Below are 25998 nucleotides of genomic sequence, written 5' to 3'. Positions count from 1 at the left end.
GCTGAGAAAGCATTGCCTGTAGAGACTCCTCCGGTGGGTTTCCAAAGGTCCACCCTCCAGCCCCACCGCTGGTTAGTTGGTTGGTTACCTGATGAGGACACACTGGTTGTCATGGCGCTTCCAAAGGCAGCGGTAGCACTCATTAGCGACGGCAAAGACGTGCGGGGGCAGCTCGCCCAGGTGGCTCTTGCTGTAGCGCTCCATGGTAGCACGCTCATACAGGCCGGGGATGGTCTTGTAGGGGTTCACGGAGGCAATGATGGAACCGATGTAGGTCTGCAAGCACAAGGACACCCAGTTGCACACGGCACAGGGAGGAGTCACCGAGCAAGGGCTTCGCACCTCTACCCACGCTGGGACAAGCACAGGGACAGAGAGACTGCATGCAGCTCCATGCAGCTGCACGCTGAGACAGGAAGGAGCTGCCAGTGTCACTAAAGCCTGAGCTTTAAAAGAATCCACCTGAGTGTCCCCTAAGGGGAAAGAGGACTTCTGCTCCCCACTGAGTGCACTTTTCCAATGACTCTTTGGTACAAACTCTGGTCATTCTGTGCAAATGCATGAGCCATTTCAAAGAGGACTTGCTATGAAGGGAAAGCAAGAGAAAGAGGATGGTGAAGCACCCCAGGCCCAAATCCCTGTCCCCTGGGGCCCCGTAACCCTGTCCTTGTCAGCTGGCAGAGGGGGAGGAGAGGGGAGAGCTACTGTTTAATGGGAACAGAGCTTCTGTTTGGGATGGTGAGAACCTCCCGGAGACAGTGGTTATGGGTGCATAACATTGCCAATGTGATTTTTAAACTATTTTTTACTTTTAAATTACAGTTGATGTACATTATGTTTCAGATGTACAACCCTGTGATTAGACATTTGTATAACTTACAAAGTGATCACCCCTATAATGCAAACGTATTTAATGCACAGAGCTGCACACTTGAAAATATTCAAATTGGTAAATTTGATGTTATGTGTATTCAGCCACAACATTTAAAAGGTAACAAGACCATTCTGAAAGTGCTAGGTATTCACTAATCTCCAATGCCTCCTGAAGTTTTATATCACTCACCTGGAACTTCAATGGACAAGCTTGCCTTTCTGGAACAAAAGCCAGGCCAGAAATTAAGCAGCAACTTCAGAGCAGCAAGACAGAGGCCACACTGAGTTATTAAAATGGAATGCCCTATGTCTCCTCCACACAGACGTGAGTATTCACCTGGACTTCTGCAAGAAATGCTAGCGAAGCTCGGCTGGCTGGTTCCCGTGCTCAGACCCAGCTAAAGAAGCTGGTCAGGAGCGGGGAGGCAGCGTCCTGCAGCACCGCCCACCAGCCAGCTTCCACGGCACACGTGCGCTGTGCCACGGGCTTCAGGGGTGCTGCGGGCTAAATCCCTGTGCTGAAGCCCTAAAGCCCCACTACCTGGAAATATGACTGTACTGTATGTGGAGATATGGCCTGTAAAGAAACGTTTAAGTTAACCATCAGGGTGGGCACTAATCCAATCTGACCGCTGTTCTTATAAGAAAAAGATTTGGATACACAGAGACACACCAGGGGTTAGTGTGTACAAATAAAGACCATATGAGGTCCTGGATGGTGTGGCTCAGTGAGGTGGAGTGTTGTCCCACAAACCAAAAGGTCTTGGGTTCGATTCCCAAGTCAGGGCACATGCCTGGGTCGCAGGCTTGTCCCCAGTTGGGGTATGAATGAGGGGCAACCCAAATGATGTTTCTCTCTCTCTCTCTCTCTCTCTCTCTCTCTCTCTCTCTCTCTCTCATTCCCTACCCCCAATCCCTTCTACTTTCTCTAAAATCAATAAGCGTGTCCTCTGGTGAGGATTAAAAAAAAACCCCACAGGAGGACACAGCAAGAATGTGGCCATCTGTAAGGTAAGGAAGGAGAGCACTCAGAAGCAATCAACCCCGCCAGGTACTTTGATCTTGAACTCCTAGCCTCCAGAACTGTGAGAAAATCAGTTTCTGTGGGTTAAGCTACCGGGACAGTGATGCTTTGTTAGGACAGCCCTAGCAGACTAATTCAGAGGGACTGACCCCTTTACCACTCACAGTAACCCTGGGAGGGTCCAAGCATCACTGCCCCTGTTTTTCTGATGAGGAAACTGAGGCATAAAGAGAAAAATCCGTGTACAGTCACACACCGAGTAAGGGGTGGCGGTGAGATTTTGAACCCAGGCAACCTGATGCCAGCGCCTTCTCTCAATCACTGGCAAGTCTGGGCAATGCAGCAGAGCAAGAGAAAAGCAGGAAACACTCGGCACAAAGTCCAAACATTCTGAGAGCATCTGCAGCACATTACAGCAATTTGTAATCATTTATATTCATAGCGACTGCCAGGAACGTCAAGCAAAGTATCGTATGTTCCATATAACTGGTCTAAAATGTAAGGGGGTCTGTAATGTGCTTTGGAAATATATTGAACCAAAAAAGGTTAAAAACATAAAAGAGATTCTACCATATGACCCAATGATTCCTCCTCTAGGTATATGCCCCAAAGAATTAAAAACAGGTACTCTAATACAGATAGAGCAGCATTATTCATGATCGCCTAAATGTGGAATCAACCCAAATGTCAATCACCAGACAGACGCGTAAACAAGATGTGCTGTGTCCATGCAGTGGAACATTCAGTCAAGAAAAGATTGAAGTCCTGATGCATGCTACAATGCAGATGGACCCTGAGAACACTATCCTGAATTAAAGAAGCCAGGCACACAAGTTCACATATTCAAAAACAACAAGATGCATCATGTTCCCTAACCTTCATGCAAAGTCTTGGAATATACACCTTCAGGTTTCAACCCAAACTGAGAAAGAAAAAGGCTCTGGTGGCAAATGACAGACCTTTTAGTAAGGGAGGCACAGAAGGCATTTAGGATTCAGGGACAAAATAGTATCACCAGAGTTCAAATAATAAATATATATGTTACAGTTGACAGTAACTTCAACAAATGGATTCCCATGTAGCAACAGGGACAGCAAACAACCAGACCGCGAGCCAAATGCCATAATCTAAAATCTCTCATTTAAAGAAAAGAGAGGAAAGGAAAGGGGGAAAGGAAAAAGGAAAGGAAAAAGGAAAGAATGTGTAAATGTGTCTGGCTGGTATGCAGAGAACCCAATTTTTTATTTTTTTCGGATGACAAGAAACCTTGCCTCATTTAAAGTTAAAAATGCCTCTCTACTGTAAGAAACTCCATTTACTACCAGGGTAAATTAGGCTCTTAAAACAAGAAGGCTCAAGATTTAGTTTCACCTTCTTACTAATGACCTAAGCCATTTCCTAAAAGGCTTATCACAAGCCTTGTCCTAGGACAAGTAACCCTACATGTTTCCACAACAACTTCACCTGACATTTCATAACCGTGGGCACAGAGGACAACACTTCCTTCATAAGAACTTCGTTGCATGCTCTGGCCTGCTCCAATATAACCTTGGGATGTGGGCAGGGTGGGCAGGTGAAAGACACTAACCACTGCCTGGCAGTCGCAGAGCCAGTGACTGAGAACAAGCGTGGAGCCCGGGGTTCCTGGTATGTCACACCGCAGGTCTCCGTGACCCCCTTCATCACCCACCTGTGCGCAGGAGGGCAATCATCCCAGACTGCCCAGCCTCGTCGCCAGTGGCCAATGTCTCCGTGTCCTGGAAGCTACGCTTTCAATCAACTCTAGAATCATCCCCTTCCCCTCCATCTGCGCCGCCCTGACCTCACTTGCCTAGACGTCCATAAAAGCCTCCTTCCTCACTGACTTCCCACACAAGCCTGTGCACTCAATTCCAGCTCCACACCTGATGAACGAACTTCTGAAGATGAAACTCTCCTACTTAAAACTCTTCAACAACTTTCACGACCTTTAGGGTCAACCACAGGAATATTCAGATGGCCGTCTGTGAGGCTCCAAAAAAACGTAATGGGTCACACCCCCATCCTAATCAATCATTCTCATTACAGTGACAGAAGGGGAGGAGCTTCACTACGCTGAGGGGTCTTTACGTACTCACTGAGTTTTTACTGCTTGGGCTCCTGTACGCACCAGAGACTACTTATGAACCTCCCTAAAACCAAGTGTAAGATAACACGGCGACAACAGCAATTGTCCCCAATGCTTTCTTCAAAGGACACTGTGCCAAGTCTCAGAGGTCAGCCCAACAGCAAAAAGAGATACTGCCCGAGACGTCTTCTATTTCCCCACTATGTGAAATACACCGCTTCACCTGAATGATTTTTGTCACTAAATAAGTAACAGATGTGTTGAATAGCAAGGAAAGTCCAACAGGTAATAAAAAGTAAAAATGGTGACTGGGGATGGAGGGGGGTGAGAAGGGCCCAACTGAAATTAAGTACGAAGGGCAGCAAAGAGAAAAGGTACTAAGAAACCCTAAGAGCCATGAGACCACATTTGGTGCATGCCTGTACCATTCATCACTCTGTAACAAGGTATTCTTAACTGCTCTAACAGCGGCCCTGATAACGCCCTCCTGTTAAGATGCTGGACGTGCACAACTCTCCAGCATAAGGTGGGACCAGGTACCAGTTTCCCTGTGCTGGGTTCCAAGTCCCGCAAGAATAAATAGCCTGATCATTTTAACGGCTCTTCTGAAATAGAAAGGACATTCTATTTTGAAGCACATAAAACTTTTTTCTAGTCAGAAAAGTTCCATATAACTCACCAAAAAACACACTTCCTTGCCCATTTTAATAATCTGGAACAGCTGGAGCACATATTGCTTAAAAATGCTGGGAGGAACTCACTCCATTTCTTCAATCCAAAATCTACCAATTCAAGGTTTTCAAGAGGCACAAGGGTATAATACCAAGTCTCTAACCCTCCACCAAAAGGGGAAAAAAAAATCAACTACAAGTAAGAAAAAATGACCAGCGGCCTCAGCCGCAGAGCTGCGCGTGGATGTGGAGTGGTCCGAGCTACCGTTGGGGAGTCGCCCTTCCAGCACAGGACCAGATGCCGGAGACCGCGAGGCCTGGCCCAGTCAGAAGACTGGCAGCCCTCCGCCTGGAGCGAGGGTCCCTCGGCCACTGCTTAACCCCTCCGGGCCTGAGTTCTGATCAGCAATAACAACGCATCCTCTGTTATCCCACATGATTGCTGTGTGAAACTGCTACATAAATCGGAGGTATTTATGACTGTTTTTGTTAATGAAAATAAAACCGCAACTGCTTTTCATCATGTGGTCCTGAAAGGCTGGAGGCAGACCAAGTCATGTGAAATGCACCAGGGAAACCGCTTCACGTGCGTGCACGGCAGACTTTCCCAAAGGGAAGGACCTGTTAAGAAGCGAAGTTGTTAGCCGCCCACCATTCTCCTCTTGCCCTCTTTCTCCATCATCTCAGCTAAATGTGGCAACGAATTACTTCCGGGATCTTTATCTTGAATGCAGCTTGTTTTAAATTTCCAGACCTGTATACTCGATGGCCCACTACACATGTTCACTTCAGTGCCCCTTGGCTCAAGCTTAACATGGACGGGGCTCATTTCCCCAAACACCTGCTTCTTCTCATAGTCACATCACGACAAATGGCGCCATGGTCTACCCAAATGATTAGTCCAGGGACCTAGGGCTCATCCTGTAGAAATCATCCCACCTGCCCCCTCAACTCAAACAACACTTAAGATTTTACCTCTCAGTATCTTCTGAACTCAAAACTTTCCCAGGACCGGTTCCAATTGAACCGCATCATTTCCCATCTGGTCTGCTGGCCTCCTCTCCTCCTAGACCGGATACCTCCTACACTCACTCATCACCCCGCAGCCGGAGTGAGCTTTCCAAGAACTCCTGTTTAAAGTTGTCCCCTACAGCCTTCACGAATAAATTCACGGTCACTAACTTGCACACACAGGGCCCTTCCTCACCTGCTCCTGACCACCTTGCCAGCCAGCTGCACACAACCTTCATTCCTGCGTCTTCAATGGCCTACAGTTGGACAACTGCATCACATCACACGATATTATGTCTCTGCACATGTCCACCTTTTGCCAGAAAAGAGCCCCTGTCTTCCTTGACCAAATTCTCCAATTAATACTTCAAAACTCAGCACAACTAGTGTGCCGCAGCTGAGAATCACTTTCTGACCACTGCCCTCACATCCTCCTTCCAAGGGTCATTCTTTCTGTGTTCCTAGTAAGCAGTTTCAATCACATTCACCGTCACCCTGCGCTATTCGTCATTGGTGTGCTGTGTCTGTCTTCACCAATCAACTGGGAGGTGCTAGAGGGGCAGTGTCTTCACTTGTCCAATCTTCCAAGAAACTATGAACTTGAGCAAGAGTAATTTTGCATTCTTGGGGCCCAACATTCATCCTGACCCAGAGGCAGGGCTGAATCCATTTAGATATACTGACAGCCCATGACCTGACCATCCACCCACCAAATAAACTCACATTTTAACTGTGTTTTTGTGCTCTGTCCTCTGCATGACACAAACTATTTGCCATCACTGTCCAACAGACCAATTAAAAACATTTAAAAATATTTTTTAAAAACCTGGTAGGCATTCAAGGTTGCTGAAAAGAAAACTCAGTCACAACAGATAACTCAGGTTGTTAAATTAGGAGGTGACATTTCTATTTAATTTGAGTGGCTTTCAGATGAAAATTCCCTCCTTGCTGAAAGAAATATGACCCCAAAGACAGGCAGGGAAGAAAAAAAAATCACAAAAACAAAGTTCGTAATTGCCACCATCATGTGCTGATGTGGAAGTGGCCACTCAAAAGCATAAATGGTTGGCAAAGTTTAAAAATACACATATAGTCAGACAGATGGTTACAATCATCTTTTGGCAACACCAGTCCTTGATTTCATGTGGAAAAAAACCCTGACAAACCACACTGAATTCAGCTGTTCCCGGTATGAGACGCATGCCAAGACCGCTGATCATCCGGACGTCAGGCCGTCCCCGAGTCCGTGAGAGGCACGCTGCTACTCGACACTGGCTTTGGAAAAGAACAGACACAAACCGAAGGAAAAAAAGTCTACTTTGGGAAAACTCGACCCAAGGAAATGAAAGGCAGATTTAGGTGCGTACGTCCAAAACGGTGAACTCCACGGCACGGGATGTCCAGTCCCGCGACACGGCAGGCTCCCTCGATCCCCCACGGGAGAACTCAGTTCACCTGCCTCCTGCCATCAATAGGTCTTTAATGGGCTGCTGCATTTTTAAAATGCTAACACATTTGGCTTGACAGAAGCAGGCTTCAAAGTTAATTCAGGAACAACATCAAACACATTTACGGATTCAGTCCGGAACACCACCTAACCAAAGGAGAGTATTTTTGAAACACCTAAAAATACATTAGCTGTGAAGAGTCTTTTGTGCTGACATGAGCATTTATCTTTAGACACAGCCCCCGTGTCTTAAAATGGGCTTGTGTGATTCTGATCTCTGCACTGTTTGTTCAACAAGACCAACAAACTAACCGAAGGGCTGGGTGGAACAGAGCACGGCGTCCTCTGGAGCCATCTCCAACCCCATAATTGCAGGCGCGCTCTGAGTTCCCTGCGGCTCCCTCCCTGGTGTGGTTTGCAGCCGTTCCTTCCAGGCAGGACAGGAGTCTTCTCCGTGCAATTGGCCCAGAGTGTAACAAACCCTGTAATGCAGAGAAGGGGCTTCTCTTCCCTCCTGCGGCAGAAAACCAGCCACCCCAACGGCCTTGTCTGGCTGTCCCTCCCTTCTGGACGTGCAGCTCATCTTCCATACAATAGGAACCCCATCTGCTCCTGCAGACACTGTGTTTAGGTCCTGGGTACATAACAATTTGAAATAATCCAGGCTCTGGAGACTACAGTGCACCAGGCATCCAAAACCCAACTCGTCTTTCCCACTGTCCTCTCCCCAAGGAGCTGCCGGGACCGACGGCGCCATGCTCTCAGGCCCATGTGGGCTCGACAAGGCTGTAGTCATTACAGCTAATCCTTTCCCCTTCGCCTCCTCCCCTACAGTCCTCGTATCTGTTCCTGTCTTGCTCACAACCATGGGTACTCTGGTCTAAAATCCTCAGCTCCTCACCCCTGAATCATTGCGACACTCACTAAACCAACGGACTCTGTCTCTAATCTTACCTCATGTCATTTCCCCATCAACTCTTCTGAATTTTTCCCAGAGAAATTTTTTCTTCAAAACCTTTAACAAAGATAGTGTAGTCTGTATACCACCGAGCCCAAACTTCACAAACTAGTTTTAAGGAAGGCAAGGTTTCTTAGCCTCAGCACTTGTGACACCTTGGACAAGGTAAGTCTTGGTTGTGGGGCTGTCCTGTGCACTGTGGGACAGTTAGCGGTATCCCTGGCCTCCACTTACCAGACACTGGGAACACTCTCCGCCCTAGCTATGACAACCAAAAATGCTCCCAGACAGTGCCAAATATCCCCTACGGACAGTATCACCTGCTTAAGAACCGCTGCTTTGGAGAGCCCTGACCCCAGCCTGCCTAAATGCATCTCATTGCTCAGAATTCCCCAACACACACCAGATTCCATAAGCAAAACACCTTCTTCCAATTTAGTGAGGCCACTGCACCAGATTCACTCTCCTCTCTTCATCTTCATGTGTGGTGTCTCACTCACTAGCCTTGCCTTCTAACCAACTCTTTATAGTGTCATTACTGTCTCCTGCTCCACGGGGCTTTTCATGGCCAACTCAGGCTGTTCGCCCACCTCTTATCTCTTTGTACCACAAACATACCCTGCCCCTCCACTCCGAGTCTTCAGGAACTTACAGATGGGAGTACTTGTCTTCATCAGGTCTCATCAGTGGTAGGAAGAGACGGGGCAGGGTGGAACCAGGAGGCTGGGACCCTCATTAGACCATCTCCAAGGGGTGGACCATATCAGGGGCGAGCCTCTGTGGCAGGAAGCCCAGAGACAAGGGATTCAAGGTGGGACTTTGGGATGGACTCCCAGGTGAGGACCTGAAATGCTGAGCCGGGCTTCTATCTGGGAGGTCACTAGAGGATGGGAAAGGCTGACCAGGGGAGCCTGAAGCATGAGAAACCTGGAGTTCCAGGAAGGGTATCAAGCATTAGGGCGTCTGTTCTCATCCAAGTGTCAGAGCCGAACAGGACTGGCAACGGGCCAGTCAGGCAGACCTACAAACACTGATGTAACAACATGCACGGCATCCATGCCTGAGGACAGGGTGCCAGAGTGAGAGGCAGGCGCTTCGTAAATAAAGACTCGGTGGTATCAGATAAGACGGGGAGAAAGGTACAAAGGTTAACAAAGGTTCTAAAGCTTTCTCTTGTACTTCATTGTAAAAGAGCTCTATCAGGGATGGGTGTTATGACACCTGACCTTTTAAAAACACCTAAGTTAAAACACCAATACCCCGGAAGATTAATTAATACAGAGCCCAAGAGGAGATGAGTGGAGAAAAGGGGACTCAACCCTGATTTGTCTGTGGAATGCCTTATCCCTCGATCACTCTCTACCCCAATTTTCAGACGCTGCCAGGGGCTACAGAAATGATTCCACTGGGATCTGATAGATAAGGGTGGTCCCCAGGAGAATAACGCTAACTGTCCTTCATTTCACAAAACAACAGACTTCTCTACCTGGAGATGGGTCCTCTCATCAGTAAGCTGTGTAACCTGCAAATTCAAACCAGAGAGCCAACAAATAAGACCCAGAGTAGGGAAGGGACCTACAGGGGTTCCTTTTCAACCACATGACTCAAAGGAGAGTACCTTTGAGGACAGAAAAACATCCCCCACCCCAGGTGTCCACACCGAACTTCCAGAACCTGTGATGGTGTGATGCTGTGCAGCAAAAGGACTTTGAAGATGTGACTAAGTGGCAAACTCTGAGATAGCGGGCCCCATCTAATCACACGAATCCTTAAAAGCTAAGAGCCTTTCTTGGCCACAGTCAGAGACAGAGATGAGAAAGAAGGAGAGATTTGAAACGTGAGAAGAGCTGATCTACCACTGCTGGTTTTGAAGGTGAAGGAAGCGGGGGCCTCTAGATGCTGGGGCAGCTCTTGGCTGCCAGCCAGCAGGATAACAAGAGCCTCAGTCCTACAACTGCACACAGCTGAACTCTCCCAGCCCCAGCAATGAGCAGGAAAAGGATCCTCCGCTAGAACCTCCAAAATGGCTAATGCAAAGATAGCACCCCTGTCACAAGTCACATCATTTTCCCTGTTTTAAACATGTAGACAAGCATCACTCAGAGCCAGAATAAAAGGCAGGAAGCGGTGCTCTTCCGACAGATGGTGGTTCTGTCTCGCTGGGGCAGTCTGACAGGGACCGGCACCCTCGGCCAACAACTTCAGTGATGATCAAGAAATTGTGGTGGCTGCTTTATGGATAATAATACAATTACCCAAGCCCCAAAAGAAAGGCATGTAAGGACAAAATGAACTGAGTTGAACTGCGAACTGCATGGACAAAAATCCTGTGTTTTTCCCTCAAAGAAGAGGAAAAAGACCTTCATTTCAGGAAAAAGAGAACAAGATCCTATTCACAGGGTTTGCTGAACAGTTTGGCTATCGGGTTTAACGTCGTCATCATGGAAGAGGAAAATAACTGTTAAAAGGCTGCCTTTTAAATCCATTGGGCGGGTTTTTTCCTCCTCCTAATTGGCAGACTTTTTCTTGACTACTAAATGTATAGTAAGAACTTGCATGTAAAGACATGAGTTCGGAAATACCTACAAGAAACATACACCAATAAAACATTTTTCATTCCAGCGTCACATTTCATTATCAACTAGAATCGGTTATTTGTAATATGCATGGCATGCATTTTACATTTATTGCACAACCACCAGGTGCCTGGCAGTGGCCTTGGCTCCAGAAAGACAAACTAAGTAACTCCCGGACAGACCGAGGGTGGCAAGGGCTCTGTAGGCAAACAGCTACCTGGAATTGTTGCATAGTCAATGTGAAAACACAGGCATGGTTCATGACGACCCAGACGCCTGTGTAGCACTGGTGGTAAGAGGGCATTCCCTGTCCCCTACGAGATCTCTGAGATGGGAGCAGAGGAAGAAACGCCATGTTCCACCAGCACATGCAAGACACTGACTACATAGCCGCTTTTATATAAACACATATGAACATTACCTTTTCTGAAGAACATAAGGAAAACATTTTAAATCTGAAGACTCAGTGTAAGCAAACTCAGCAAGTCAGAAGACTACAACATGATGAAATTTCTCTAGACAGGGCTGTTTGAAAACATTTGGCAAACATTAGGTCAATCTGGGAAAAATGACACGTTCACAATGGAAAGAGAAGGGAAATAAACATTTTTTTAAAAGAAGATGACTAAAACTAAGCCTGAAACCCCCAAATCTCTCATTCTCCTTTTCCCAGCTCTTCCCTCCCGGTCTAAGGCACAGCAGATGAGTTGGAGGACCCCAACTCCTAAGGGTGCCTTGAGTATCCTCAGTGCGCGCCTACTGGCTGTTGCCCAAGCTGATATCACTCTTCATCATAATCACAAAGATAAAGCACAGCTGAGTGTAACTCTGAAAGGGCAAAAATTATTCAAAGATGAAGGGTTTTACAAGATTTAAAAAGAAAAAACTATGAATTTGAACTTGACAAAAAAAAATAAACTTCAACACTAAGCAGTTGATCCATTTACTGTAAAGACCTACAAACAGATAAAAAACGGATAAAATCTGCAGGCCAATGTTGACAAGATAATGTAATATATGTACTTTAATGTAAAAATGGTTATTATAAGAGGTTTAAATATTACTTTATATTATAGAAATAGTCACATTTCATAAACGTTGAGACATTGGAGTGTCTGCTTTTTATGGACGTGTCTCCATTCAGAACAGATCCCAAGAGTAAGAAAGGTGGGGGCTCCTGTGAATCCATATATCCCCCTGGGTGGGATCCAGAGCCAGGGGAGAGGGAAAAAAAGAAAATCCATGGAAGGAGAAAAAAAAACAAGAAAATGAGAAAGAAAGCTTAGGCTCAGGTACAGTGGTTTGCAAATCCACACTTTCCCCCAGCCCTTCGCTGAGGAAGTCAAGCCGTTGCCCGTGACTTCTCTGTATATGAGAATACTTACAAACAGAACACATTCACCAGAGGAGGTCAAATCACCCTTCAATTTAAGTAATTCCTCTAATAAAATCAAGGCAATAAACACAGAACATGATTTATTGAGCCACGTTTCTAATTTGGCAGAACACCTGAAAGCATAGTTTTACTTACATTAACTAGAGTCTCTCAAAAGGCAGGAAATATTCTTTGGAGACAATAATGTGAAAAATAGTACTAGATTTATTTGGTGGGATCACTTCTTAAGTTATAGAAATGTCTAACCACTATGCCGTACACATGAAACTAATTTAATATTGAATATCAACTGATGTCAACTGTAATTGAAAATTCAAAAACCAAAAAACCAAAACCGAAAATAAAAAACAAAACACCCGGTCGAACTTGAGGGGTTTCTAAAAGGCGCGAGGTGGCACTCACGTAGATCTGGTCCCTCGTGTACCGCTGGTGCAGGTTGTGCATGATGGAGCCGCTGTGGAGCTCCGTCAGGGTGGCCATGTCCTCCACGCCCTCGTCGCTCCCGGGCTGCATGGCCGTCACCTTCTGGTGCGTGATTGTGCTCTGCTTGTACGTGAACACCTGACGGGGGGCAGCAAATCCAAAGGGTTAGTCATCAGCAACACAGAGTTTCTAGGAGTTTCCCGAACACACAATACAAACAATGCTAACTCAGGACAATGCCAGCAACAAGATCATGAATTGGACAATTAAAAAAATAAACGGCAGAGAACGTCTCCATGTTCTTTTTGCCGCCCATCTCTTTTTAAAGAAGCAATTATTTTGACAATTGCTGCTAGGTGTTCTTAAAAGACGTTGTCAAGGGCTACCCATCCTTTGGGAAACACAGGAATTATAAATTTACAGTTCGTTTCTCTGCCTATTTCTCCAACTGATATAAATCAGTTAACAAACTGGCTAACCAAGCTTTTAGAAAGATATTTGGTTTCACTACGTAATGTTTCACATGGAATCATATATTTCAAAGCTTCATAAAAACGTTCTTCCGTTTCAGCGGTGTCCAACCTGAGACCCACAGGCCACATGCAGCCCAGGATGGCTAGGAATGTGGCCCAACACAAAACTGTAAATTTACTTAAAACATTATGACACTTTTCTGTGATTATGCGTTGCAGTGTATTTAATGTGTGGCCCAGAGATGCCCAAAGGCTGGACACCCCTAAAAGGGTTACATAAATCTACTGCATGTCTACAGATTTGTTCAAAGATCAGAACACATCTTCAGAGAAATGTTTGAAAAATATCCTTGGACACTACCCCGTCACTATCAGGATATATAGCACTCGTGTGACTTTTAGGCAAAACAAGTCCCCTCCCTCTCAGATTTAAAATGAAATCAGTTTGTTGGCTTGACAGCCTGTCTCCCCCAAAATTCCAAACTCCTGCGGCAAGGGCCGGATACACGCTATGGCATGTACCGGAGGCAACTCTGATACGGTGAGACTGATCACTGAATTTGCATGCGTTTCTCACTCTACTCAGTGTTCCTTTCTCACACCTGATCTGGTTTAGCATTAACCATTTCAGGTCAGCTCCACTTGCTGACCAAACTTTGACCAGCTTCACAAACACACTACTGTAAGTAACATCATTTCATGATGGAGTCTACTTGCTATTTACTCACTGTACACTTTTATTATATCCATCCTCAGAACAAAACAAAGACACCAAGATGTACTATAAAAAACAAGAACCTAAAAGACATGAAAAATACTCAGTCTTTATATGTGTGTGTGCGCGCACACACACACACACACACACACACACAAACCACCTTATGGAATACTTGCAGGACTTTCCAACTGGGGAGTCTGTTTTTAAATATTGGCCAGTTGCCTGCATGGGGACAAATGGCATGTTATTGCAGAAGAGAATGACACACCAAAAAAGCAAAAGTACCAATTCAATGGTTTTCATACACCAAGGAAAATGGCATGTTTTATTTTTCTGGAGAAAAATTAAAACTTTAGCAGTGGCATTTCTGCCACGTGAACCACAAGAGTTGTTGAAAACTGGCCTGAGACACCGCACAAAGCAGGGCAGACTCCCAAGCAGGTCTTCTGAGCACCAGCCCCTCTCCCAGCTGCTTCCTGAGCTCAGACCCTGACCAGGGAATGAACCAGCCCCAGCGGCCCTGCCTCAGGGCAAGAAGGCCAACCCTGCCACGGAGCAGCACCCGCAGGCTGGGGCAGGCTGGGGCCCCCTGGGCACGGGAAGGGTGGAGTGTGACCCAGCCAGGATAACAGCATATTAAAGAAAAATTCACAGGAATGTTCAGAAGTGTAGGAACACTTAAAATACCATGGAAAGAAAGTTAAACATAGAGATTTAGGCTAAGAGTACAAGGAATTTTAGGGCAACCTGGAAAATCCCAGAAGCAAACAGCTGGAACTCTCTGCCTTCCCCAGCTTTCTACACACCTATGATGACAGACCAGGCAGGTTTTCCAGAAACACCATTGCTGGGCAGGTCACTTGGCCTTCCATCGGAGTGGCCATGAGGGTGGGCGCGGAAGCAGGACATGGCTGGCCTGGGGACCGTCTGGCTGGCTGAGGGGTGCACAGAAGTGGCATGTGTTACCTCTCAGCACCCAGCACTCCTGGGACGGTCTCTCCCCACTCATAGCTCCTGCCAGCACAACTGACAGGTTACCCAAGTGCCCCAGGAGATTTTTCTTGCAGGAGCGAAGACATGACACCAAAGCCAGCACAACTACCATCTCGGGCTCAATGCCCTACAAACTCCTGACAAACTCCCCATCCACAACCTCCCTAACATGGAAACAAACAACTTTCCCCACTGTCAGAGTCGATGGAGAATTCCAGAATTTGAGAACAGAAATAATTTAGAATATTAAAATTGTTGACTGTATTTATGTTGATTCTGCTTTTTGGAAATAATCAAACACACTGTACAACAAACACTCAGACATGAAAGATACATGAACAGGGATTAAATATTTGTCATATGCAAACATTTCATTGTTTTTCAGTGTGCTGGGATTCGTGAGCACAAGTAAACAACTCAGAGCTGGTCATATCATACGGCCGTTGAAAAAATGGTATGATCTGGAAACAAAGCTCCCCACTGTCCTACACTGACTTCCTCAGACATCTTCGAGAACATACTGAGAACGTAATGTGGGCCCACGCCCATTCCAGAAGAGGGGAGGTCAAGAGAACTAGAACAGTCCTCACGACCTGAAGGAGAGGAAATCATGATGGAAGATAAGTTACATCAACAGAAAATAACAAACATTCTGCGCAGATACAGGACTACAGCTGCTCAAAACAATGGCTATTTAAAAGAGAAGTGAAGCGGTAGAGAAACTAGAGTTGTGAAGGCAAGGCCAGGGTAACCGTCCACTCAGAAATGGGTTAATATCTGCTAAGGTCTTAGAATGATGTCTGGCACATCGAAGGTACTAAGTAAGTGTCTGATAAATTAAGAAAATCCATTCATTTAAGCAAATAGTTACTGGTGTGTTCTAAGCATTGGGTATAGCTTACACTCCATTAAGGGGAAGGGAAAAAAACCCAAATATACAAGGAAGTCTACAGCATCGCAGGTGGTAAGGAATGTCCACGAAGACATCGTGAAGGTAAACAAAGCAACAAACAAGTGTTGGAGAGGTTGTGGAGAAAAGGGGACCCTAGTGCACTGCTGGTGGGAATGCAGACTGGTGCAGCCACTATGGTAACCAGTATGGAACTGCCTCAGAAAATTAAAAATGGATCTGCCTTTTGACCCAGCAATTCCACTGCTGGGGCTATATCCTAAGAACCCTGAAACACCAATCCAAAAGAACCTATGCACCCCGATGTTCATAGCAGCACAATTTACAATAGTTAAGTGCTGGAGGCAACCTAGGTGCCCATCAGTAAATGAATGGATCAAAAAGCTATGGTACATTTACACAATGGAATTCTATGCAGCAGAAAGAAAGAAGAAGCTCCTACCCTTTGCAACAGCATGGATGGAGTTGGAAAGCATTATGCTAAGCGGAACAAGCCAGGCAGTGAAAGACAAATACCATATGATCTCACCTTTAACAGGAACCTAAACAACAAAACAAAGAAACAAGCAAAATATAGTCAAAGACACTGAAATGGAGGATGGGCTGACAGTGACCAGAGGGGAGAGAAGAGGGAATTTCAGGGAAGAATGGGAAGGGTTTACAAGAACAAATACGAAGGACACATGGACAAAAACTAAGGGGAGCGGTAATGGGAGGGAAGTGGGGAGGGATGGGTGGATGGGCTGGAATGGGAGTAAAAGGCAGAAAACCGTACCTGAACAATGGTTAAAATAAAAAAAAAGAGAGAGAAGGGGAAAAAAAGACATTGTGAAGCTAAGGGGACTAAGTACCAAGAGGGGTTTCCTTTATATTAAGTATTTGGGGACAGCCTCACGGGCAAGATAACATGAGAGGAGAAACCCCAAGGCAGTAAGGGATGGACCGGCCCCTCACAGTCAGGGTGTTCATGCATGCAGAGTGAGACACGAGTCGGTATACAGTCGTCCATGTGGAAAATAATACAATAATTAGTAGATAATAATGCAAGAATAAACTCTGTGTTTTGCGTACTCACAACTGCATACCTGCTTTTGCCCTACCCTGTACTGGTTGAGTAAACCACCTGATTGAATTTTGAAAGATTTCAACAAGTTAATAAAACCCATGATCTTACTCAAGAACTTTTAGTTATCAAAAGTCATTTCTCTGTGCAGCAGTTAACAGAGTATTAGCTGTGCAAGATTATTCCCAAATGGCAGAAAAGAAAATTCCAGGTTTAAAGAATAAAATTCTTTTCATGGGATTTTTTTCAGGAACAGACAACTGCCAAAATACAGATAACAAGACGTAGCCCCCAAAACCCAACTCAGACTAAACCAAGTTACTTCAGTGGGGCACAGCTGGGATCAAGGGGGTGAGGTTAAGAAATGGAGCAAAATATAGGCGATTATTAGACAGGAAATCAATTTCGAGAAAATGGGGCCTCAGAACAAATAGCTCCTGTTATAGAAACACAAGTCACTGGTCACGAGATGGACTGGATGAAGCAAGGAGACAAAGGAAACCAATCAACACTGGTGGAAAAACGACTCCAAGCAGGTTTGCCCAAGGCTGGGTCCACTTCTGTATGCAAAGGCACGGAGTCAATCAATTAGATAAAAACAGCTGAGCTATTATCAATCCCCTTTTATGTTTAACCTTAGAACGTAGCACACACTGCAAGGCAATCCCCACCATAAGTACACAATAGTTTCTGCAGTACACAATGACGTTTTACGTATACAGAATTTCCCTTACTACACGTTATTAGGAACTCTCAGTCATAAAACCTAACTTTTTCTATTGAAGAGAAACGGAGGGAAAAAAAAAAATCTCATGTCCTCTCCTGATGAGCAGGTGGAAAATAGAGGGTATTCTCAATCGGGGCAACTTCATCGCGAGTTAGCCTGGAATTTCCTCTAGAGCAGTTCTCAATTTTATTTGTCCTCCCTACACCACCACCCCCGGGAATGTGTGGTAATGCCTGTAAGCAGTTTGGGTTGTCACAACTGGCCCACTATCTCCCTGCTCTGTGAAATAAGAAAGGTAATAATAATACCTAGCTCGCAGAATTATTGTGAAAACTAAAGAAAATAATGTAGCTAAAAGTCACAGCAATTGGCACCCATGAGAGCTCAGTAAAAGCAGCCATTTCTGTGAGGAGGATGTCATGCTGGGAACAATTTTCTATAAGGAAATAATCAAGAGTCTTTACACAGACGGAGAAGCTCCCACTCACTCCTCAGACAAGGGCCTGAACACCAGCTGTGCGGGAGGAGGGACCGAGCAAGAGGGAGGGGCACGCGTTTGGGTCTTCATATTTTGTCATGATCTCTTGACTTGGGCACTGACGAAAAACTATTTGACATTAACACTTTCTTCTTCTATGTTTAATCCCTTTGCACAAATCTGGGTGGCCTTGTTTCAGTTTTCCCTGGGATTCTGTATTATCTCTGGGATGCCTCTCAATTGACTTTCCTCCTTTCATTCATTTATTGGCTCATCGATGAAGAAGTTAAAGTATGATCGGCGACAAAGGTTAAGGTGTTTATCTCCTCACACGTGGCTAAAATGAGCAATCATGTAAGTAAAAAAAAATGAGCTTCCTCAGGTTCAGCTTCACTGACTCAAGCTATGCTCTCCAGATGAGTCTAAGGAAGAAGCCATGCACGTGACCGAAAATCTGCCCTGGCCTGTTCCTTTGTTGCTGCCTTGGGAGACCAGAGAAAGGATCTGGGGCATGAAAATGTGAAGTCCGTTAGAAAGTTCCACCGCCATCTAACCAAATGCAAAATTGTACCTGTCTAATGGGAGTAAACATGGTGCTTTTAGCTCAAATTTCCCAGAGACTTAGCATCCTAATAACCACGGCACAGGGGGTTAAAATCACTTTTATATAAATGAATACAGTATCTGTTACTTTGACCTCCCTTGGGTGAGTTTGTCAGATAACTGACAACTAAATACAGATAAAGCAAAGACTGACAGCTTCTCTTCCAGAGACTCAAGCTAGTTTGTGAGATTAAGCCACTTAAGCTGTCACCAGGTTTTCTCTGCCCAGTGTAGCACCACGCGCAGCACTTGGGCACAGAACCAAAACAGGGAAGCGGGCTGGGCAGAGGAACCTCTACGTCGATTCTGTTACCTCAGTTGATCCTCAGCAGGGAAGGAAGTCATGTTGCCCGTTTTTCAAAGGGTGAATTCACAGAAGGTCAGAAAAGTCAGGAAACCTGCCCAGCAGCACACAGCACCGCTGGCACTGACTTCCTTGGGATCACGGAAAAGCACGCGTATCAGAGTGAGACCTTAGAGAGACACGACTTTAAAGGAAAGGGCAGCACGTGGGACCCATCTGCCGAGGGAAACCTGCTGCATCGTGACTGTGTCATGTCCACACCCTGGCTGTGGTAACACATGGGATCACTGAGGGCACTGGGAGAAGGCTGCATGGATCTGCCTGTATCATTGCTCACACGTGCATCTGGGTCCACAGTGATCTCAAAACCAACGGAGCTTACAAATACAGATGAAAAGACTGGAAAAACATATCAGGGCTCCAGCAATGGTTTGCAAGTTTGTAGGTGTTTTTAGTTTTTGTATTACTTTTCTATGACTTTTCTAAAAATTTCCAACATTTCTAGGCTTACAAAGATGAATCAATCCAATTAATATCACTACCAATGAACATATTTGGATACATATAACTGATTCAATTAATTAAAAAAATCATTTTCAAATAGCAACAAAAACAAACAAAACGAAGCGATAAACCTCCACTAAGAATAACAAACTGTCAGAAGGAAAAATGCCTACCCTTCTAATGCACTTGTCTTAAGCGCAGTAAGTTTCAGCCCAGAGAAACTCTATGAAGCAAGAAGCAGGAATGGGGTAAAAGCTCAGGAACCCCAATTCTTGGCCCAAAGATCATTGGCAACTGTTTGACAAGCTCTCCCTTCTGAGGTTCCTTTGCTCCTGTCTTAACATCCTGGTCTTTTTCCTAATTTTAATGATTCCTTTCCGATCCCTTCATTCTGAACCACATGAACTTGAACCTCCATTCCTACAGTCCTGAACCACATTGATGTTCTACAAGCGTCTCAAAAAACCCCAACCCAGATCGCTACATCCCTCCTCCCCGTGCCCACTTCTGCATCCCTATCTCAAGGAACGGCGCGCCTTCAGCACCAGCTCCCAAGGCAGAAACCAGCATCGACCTGAAACCCGCCCACTGTGCTGGCCACCACACCCGAGCTGCACATCCTGGTGATCGGACGATCAACACGGCCTGGAGTCCACCATCTCCTGGGCTGCCTCGGCCGCGGCTCACTCTTCCCGCTTTCCATCCCGACCCTTGCAGCAGCTCTCTACCTGGTTTCTATGCTCCCAGGGTCCCATGAATGGATCCATGCTACTCAAGCTGGAGTCCACGAAACATTTAATTTTGAGCTTTAACAATTAAAAAAGGTTTTGTTTTGTTTTACTCGTTTTAATGATGACTCTTTGTGACACTGATAACTTAGCATTGAAAAACTTTCTCAGAGATGTAACTTTGGTTTCTTTGGCTGCTCTTTCCCAAATAGGAATTGACTGGGATCCTTCAGGGGACACAGCTCATGTCTAAACAGCATGATCTTTGATAAGCCTGAACCCCACTCTGCTCCCTATGGGCCGAGCAATCTTAACTTGCTCCAGTCACTCCGTTGTGGAACCTTCCACCTCACCATCTGCAAGAAAAGGATGATAACAACACCTATGCCTCCTGGAGTGGTAGGGAGAACAGATAAGATGGTTCTCAGAGCTGAGTAAGCAACTCCAATATTTCCGCTGCTCGTCCTGTCACTGTTATCAGGGTGCAATCTGACCCTGCCCTCCCCGAAATTCTCCCCCCTGGCTGTTCCCAATCACTCCCAGGGTGAAGAACAATCCCCTCCACGTGGTTTCCTGCAGCGGCTTTCCTCGGGGCCCCTGCTGCTTCCCCAACAAGCTCACTCCAGCCCTGTCTCTCACCCTGGCTTCTACCAGTCCTGTATTCCACACTGCGGTACAGTCCCATGTGGCCCGCCCTTCGTCCCTCCCTGTCGCCCCTCTGCCCAGCCCCCACCACCACGCCCAGCCTGAGCAGGGTGCCCTTCTCTCCCACAGCACCTTGGACAGAACCTCTCCTGTCACCACATTCTCCTGTCATCTCTTTTTAAAAATCAGATTACATTTATCAGGGTGACACTGGTTAATAAAATTGTATTGGTTCCAAGTGTAGAGGGTTAATGTACAAAATATATAAAGAACTCATGCAACTTAACAAAGAAAAACAATCCAGTTTAAAAACAGGCAGAGGACCTGAGCAGACACTCCTCTCAAGAAGGCACACAAATGGCCGACAGATACATACAATCTTCCTTAGCTCTCCCTAGGAACCAGGGGTGGCAGAACTCCAGGCTCCTGCCTGGAAGGGGCTGATTTCCTGGAGCAGCGTGAGGAGGATCTGGGGCTCCAGAGGGGCCAGTGGGGAGGAGGGCAAGACCGAACAGTGATGTCTGCAACAGCCAGGGCCATGCTGCCGTCCTTGAACTGGACCCACGTGGGAGGGTCTAAATGGCATCTTGTGAGGACCTCTGTGTCCTCATCACTTAGTCACGTGCCTGGCACCAGTGGCTGGCTGTCTGCTGAAGGAGGAGCACCAGCTGTCCTTCTGTGGTGCCGAGAGCACATAATGAACACCTTGCGTTTGTCACGTAAAACCTAGCACCAAAAGCTGACTTGTCAATCAACATTTTATTTACTAGCTGCCTTGAAACTGCCTGAAATTGAATAATATGACAGTGATTCCTTGGCTGCTCTTAAGTGAGATGAAAAAGGCATAACTTGAGCCAAATGTACATTTATCTTGGAGTTTTAAAACAAAGTCACAATCAGTTTTAGGAATCCTAGCTTTAAGTAAAACATGTTTTGCATGCTACTTATTTCCAAGTGTCAAGTAAGACCTAAGAGACACCACACAAAGTGTTTATGAAGCCAGTGAATAATAGAATCAGAATGATTCCAGATTCCAGACTGACACCAAAAGTTCTTTTTGGCTATTAGTTTGGCAAAATATCCACAGGGGGCCAAGAGGTCAACTTGGCACAAACCTACAGTCCGAACATCAGGAGAAACGAGTTGTCCGGAAGGTAAGAGAAAAGGCCGGAAAGCAAGCGCCACGGCTTGGAACCTGCGATGGTCAGCTCGCACACTTTCCCTGTGTGCGAGCCCAGCCCCACTGCCAAGGAACTCTCTGGAAGTGTCAGGAAAACACTACTTGAATTACCGAAAGGCTTAAGAAGAGGCAAAAGGCTGGAAAGATAGAAGAGTGAAAAAACAAAGGTCACTAAGTGATGACAAGGGTTTCTACTTTAAAAATATGTTTCGTAAGAAAAACTAGTACTACACACTGGATACTTCTCCTGGTGTACAGACCATAAGCAACATATTGCTTGTTTGTTTCTCCCTGGAAAATGTCAACGGGAATTAGTTTCCCTGTAAACGTCTGTGAGTGCAAAGGATATGAAAGCTTTGCACACCTGCTGTAAGAAAGCTGGTCCAAGTATCTAAAAGTCAGAGTACCTGAGGTTTAGAGAAACTGATGGAAAGCTGGTTGAAATCTTAGTCCTAGCAAAGGTTATGGGGGGTAAACACGACCACATTTTTGTCAGTATTACTCTTTGCATAGCTTCCCGTCCACCACTGAGCTTTCCCCAAAACGGTGCCTGGAGATCCTTCCTTTCTGGTAATATCCTTAACAAGCTGGGACCTCTTCAGGTTTGCATTTCAGAATGGTACAGAATCAAACACGGTGTAAAGAGAAAGGGAGGCAGCACACGCTAGCTCGGCACCTGATGGTCAGTATCCCCACTGGAGCGCAGCCCCTCCTCTGGGGTGCAGACCTCTGGCGCTGCGGGCGCGAACCCACACTCCTCCTTCCGCTGCCCCACACCTACCCTGCTCTCCGGCTTCAGCCACCCAGGCCACGCCACCTTCCGCTGCGTTCCAGGGGCAGACACAACGGAGAAACCCAAAACCAGACACTCAGTGGCCCCACACATGCATGAGATGGGCGGATGAAAACTGACCGAGAACATGACGAGGAAAACAGGTCAAGCGACAGCCTCCCACCTCGTGGACATTGGACAACTGAGAAAAGTTGCAGCGGACTCAGAGCAGCCGATTCCCTCAGACACCTTAAGATTTGCATTAGAAATGAATGAATAGATCCACATTGTTTTAAATCACTATATAAAGATATATTTTTAAAAGTTTTAAAAACTCTCTGCTCTGTTAATCCCTTAATAACTACATGTGCTCCTGTTAAGGGTATGTGAGTTGACACACTCCTGGAGGGAACATAACCTAGTGCAGCTCCTTTGGAAGACAGGCAGGTCCTCCAAAGGGTAAGCATAAAGTTACCAAACGTCCCACCAATTCCATGCCCAGGTATAGCCCTCTGAAAAATGAAGACATGCATCCATGCAAAGAATTATACCTGAATGTTGTTAGTAGAATTACTCCCAGTACACCAAAGGTGGGAACAACCCAAGTGTCCATTAACAGATGAATGGATAAACATCAGGTGGTATACCTATACAGGGGAATATTATTCAGCAATGAAAAGGAATGAAGTACTGGGACATGGAAGAACCTTGGGAGCATTATGCCAAATGAAAAAGGTGAGACACAAAAGGCCACATGTTATGTGATTCCATTTATATCAAACGTCCGGAATAAGGAAACCCATGAAGATTAGCGGTGCCAGGAATTGGGGGGATGGGAAGGGGGAAATGAAGAGTGTCTGCTAATGGGTCTGAGGTTTCCTTTTGAGGCGATAAAAATGCTCTAAAATCGATGTGGTGATGACTGCACAACTCCACAAATACACTAAAAACCACAGTACTGTACATTTCCAGTGAGGGAATTCTACAGGGTGTGAATTATTTCTCAATAAACCTGTTGTGTTTTTAAAACATAGCTGAGTCAGGCACTTGGCCCAGAAGGTGGCACATGCAGGGACGACATCCTGGGGTGTCCCTTCCTCGCTGGCATGCTAGGCCTGCCACCAATACTGTCCCTCACCACCGGGAGCCCCACCCAGACGTTATGCTGACCGCCACCTGCTGATTAAAAGTCAGGTGCACAAGGGGCATGAGGAAACCAAGGGTGGAAATTAGGACAAACAAGCACTGGCAGAAGGAGGAAGGTCACAGCCTCAGCACAACAAGTGGGCTCATCCCGTAAAAATCAGAAGGCCAGGGCTGACCCCAGAGAGGCAAGGCTGAGCCCAAGGTGATATGGAGAGGATGAGGCCAGGAAGAGGGGAGAAGGAATACATGCAGCCAGGAAGGCACAGCTGTAGGAGCCCAAGTGTCCCTCAAACAGGACTAGCCTGTCACTGTCCCTGTGCCCCTTTGCTTGGGGTGTACCCCACTGCCACCCCCTGGTTCTTCTGCTCTTCTCCACGAACATCTCCACCATCCTGGCCTCAACCCCACCCTTTCTGGTTTCACGCCCACTGGGTAAAGCACCGCCATACTAACACGGGGTGTCGCCACAGCTGCCCCATCCAAGGTGAAGTGCATTTCCAACATTCAGACAGGAGGAGACCTTTTCACTGCTCCCCAGCAGGTGTTTGGCACCCAGACCCCAGCCCTTAAATGCCTCTGGCCTCAGTTTTAGTGGCAACAGGACCAAAACCCACACACTTGCAAAGGCCAGGATGGCCCTGGCAGGAAAGCACCAGGTTGCATAAAGGAAGGCGTCTTCAGTGTGGCCACCTCAGAACCACAGAGCTCCACCTGAGGATGAAATGGAACACTTAAAATCTTAAGCCTCCAGCGATCACTTGCTTCATCCATAGTATATACAGCACCTGTGATGAGTCATTATAGACTCTGACTCTCACTGACTGCAGTTCAAACCCAAGCGCACATCCCTGCCATGAACAACCAGGGCTGTGTGGCCTCAGGAATGACCCCCCCCCCCCCATTGTGCGCCTCCATTTTCCTAAGTGGAAACCATGGAAAGTAAGAGGACCTCCCTCACGTGGCTGCTGTGCACTAAGTCATGTAGAGCACTGAGCCGAACCCTCAAGCAAATGCTCAAGACACCCACTATCCTTGACGCCAAGGTCCTCAGCCTATTCAAAAGCGGTCTGCCCGACCTCCTTCCAGGGAGAGTTTGTTATACCTTAAAAAGCTGACACAGGAGCCCTCTGCTCAAAATCACGCTTTATTAACCATTATTTCAGGTGACTGGAATATCTCAAAACAACACCTTTCATGAACAAGAATCAAATAAAACAATAATTATCTTAGCAAAACAAAACTGTTATGCACCTCAGCTTCATAATAGTTCAGGTCAGCATTTCATATGAGTGCGAATTAGCACACGTATGAAATGTCTTGTTGATGCCCAGGCACAAAGCCATGGCAACCATCTACCACTTTCTACTCTAAGTGCAGCGCAAGGTCCCCTGACATCAGGTGACAGGTGGCACAGGGTGGTGTGTATCCATAAGGCGAGGTGAGTGCCCACCACTAAGGCCTCCTTTCCAATGCCCCCGGCAGCTCGGACTCTTACTTTCTGTGCTACCACCACGTGAAGATGGGCAAAAAGGTGCCGTGCAACGGGATCCAGCCAGCAGTGGGAAATGTTTTCTTTTATGTGCAAAAAGGCCTTCCTTTAATCTAGAAGAGACACAACTAATTAATACTTAATGGATAAGCCCTCAAAAGTGGTTAAATGGAGCTGAATGAGAATGTTGTTTCAGAAACACACACCAGTAGGCCTTTCCTCACTACCTCCTACTGCCAGACACTCTCTCTAACAGCTGCGAGTGAGATGCTACATGAAGAACAGTATAGAGTGTTTTTTTTTTTCAACTGAACTAATCTCTCAAGGACAGTATTTATTCAAGCAGAAATGAGGTAAAACCAGAACTCCCAGACACTTTCACACTGTTTTTGTTAACTCTGCAGAGGACTGCAGAATGCTGAACTAATTCCCAGGATGAGAATCCTGCTCAGGACTCAAACCTCTCTAGGAGGACACGCCACTCCAAATGATTCATCGTGAGAGCACCAGGAAGCACCCACGACGTGCTGAATGGGTTTTTGACAAAAATCGCCCTCCTTGGAAAGGTGGAGACAAACACCGGCAAGCACACTGGACTGAGCTCACCGGGAGCTTTCCGACACAGGCCCCCTGAGTGCCTGGGTGGGGGGCGGTGTGAGCCAGGAAAACTCAGAGAAACGGCAGTTTGTGTCATTCCCACCCTGTGTCTGAGCAGGAGACACTCCATGGTGTGTGGCAGCATGGTCATCACCATGACTTGCAAACAGAATCAGCATTGG

At 46.3% G+C, this 25998-nt stretch overlaps 1 protein-coding gene across 3 annotated transcripts in view; it reads right to left on the bottom strand.

Moving 5' to 3' along the window:
* MYO10 (myosin X) overlaps positions 1-25998 on the bottom strand; it is a 192998-nt gene that overhangs the window by 97214 nt on the left and 69786 nt on the right. For all 3 annotated transcript variants that reach the window (XM_036020249.1, XM_028530975.2, XM_028530966.2), the window contains exons 3-4: positions 12466-12624; positions 89-276 (exon numbers count right to left, since the gene is read on the bottom strand). In XM_036020249.1, the coding sequence (XP_035876142.1) occupies positions 89-276; positions 12466-12576 (299 nt within the window). In that variant the 5' untranslated portion in view covers positions 12577-12624. The remainder of the gene's footprint in view (positions 1-88; positions 277-12465; positions 12625-25998) is intronic.

Source organism: Phyllostomus discolor, chromosome 3 (assembly GCF_004126475.2).
Source record: "Phyllostomus discolor isolate MPI-MPIP mPhyDis1 chromosome 3, mPhyDis1.pri.v3, whole genome shotgun sequence".
NCBI lineage: Eukaryota > Metazoa > Chordata > Mammalia > Chiroptera > Phyllostomidae > Phyllostomus > Phyllostomus discolor.
Note: the sequence above shows the minus strand (reverse complement) of the source record. Positions and strands in the feature narration are given on the sequence as shown.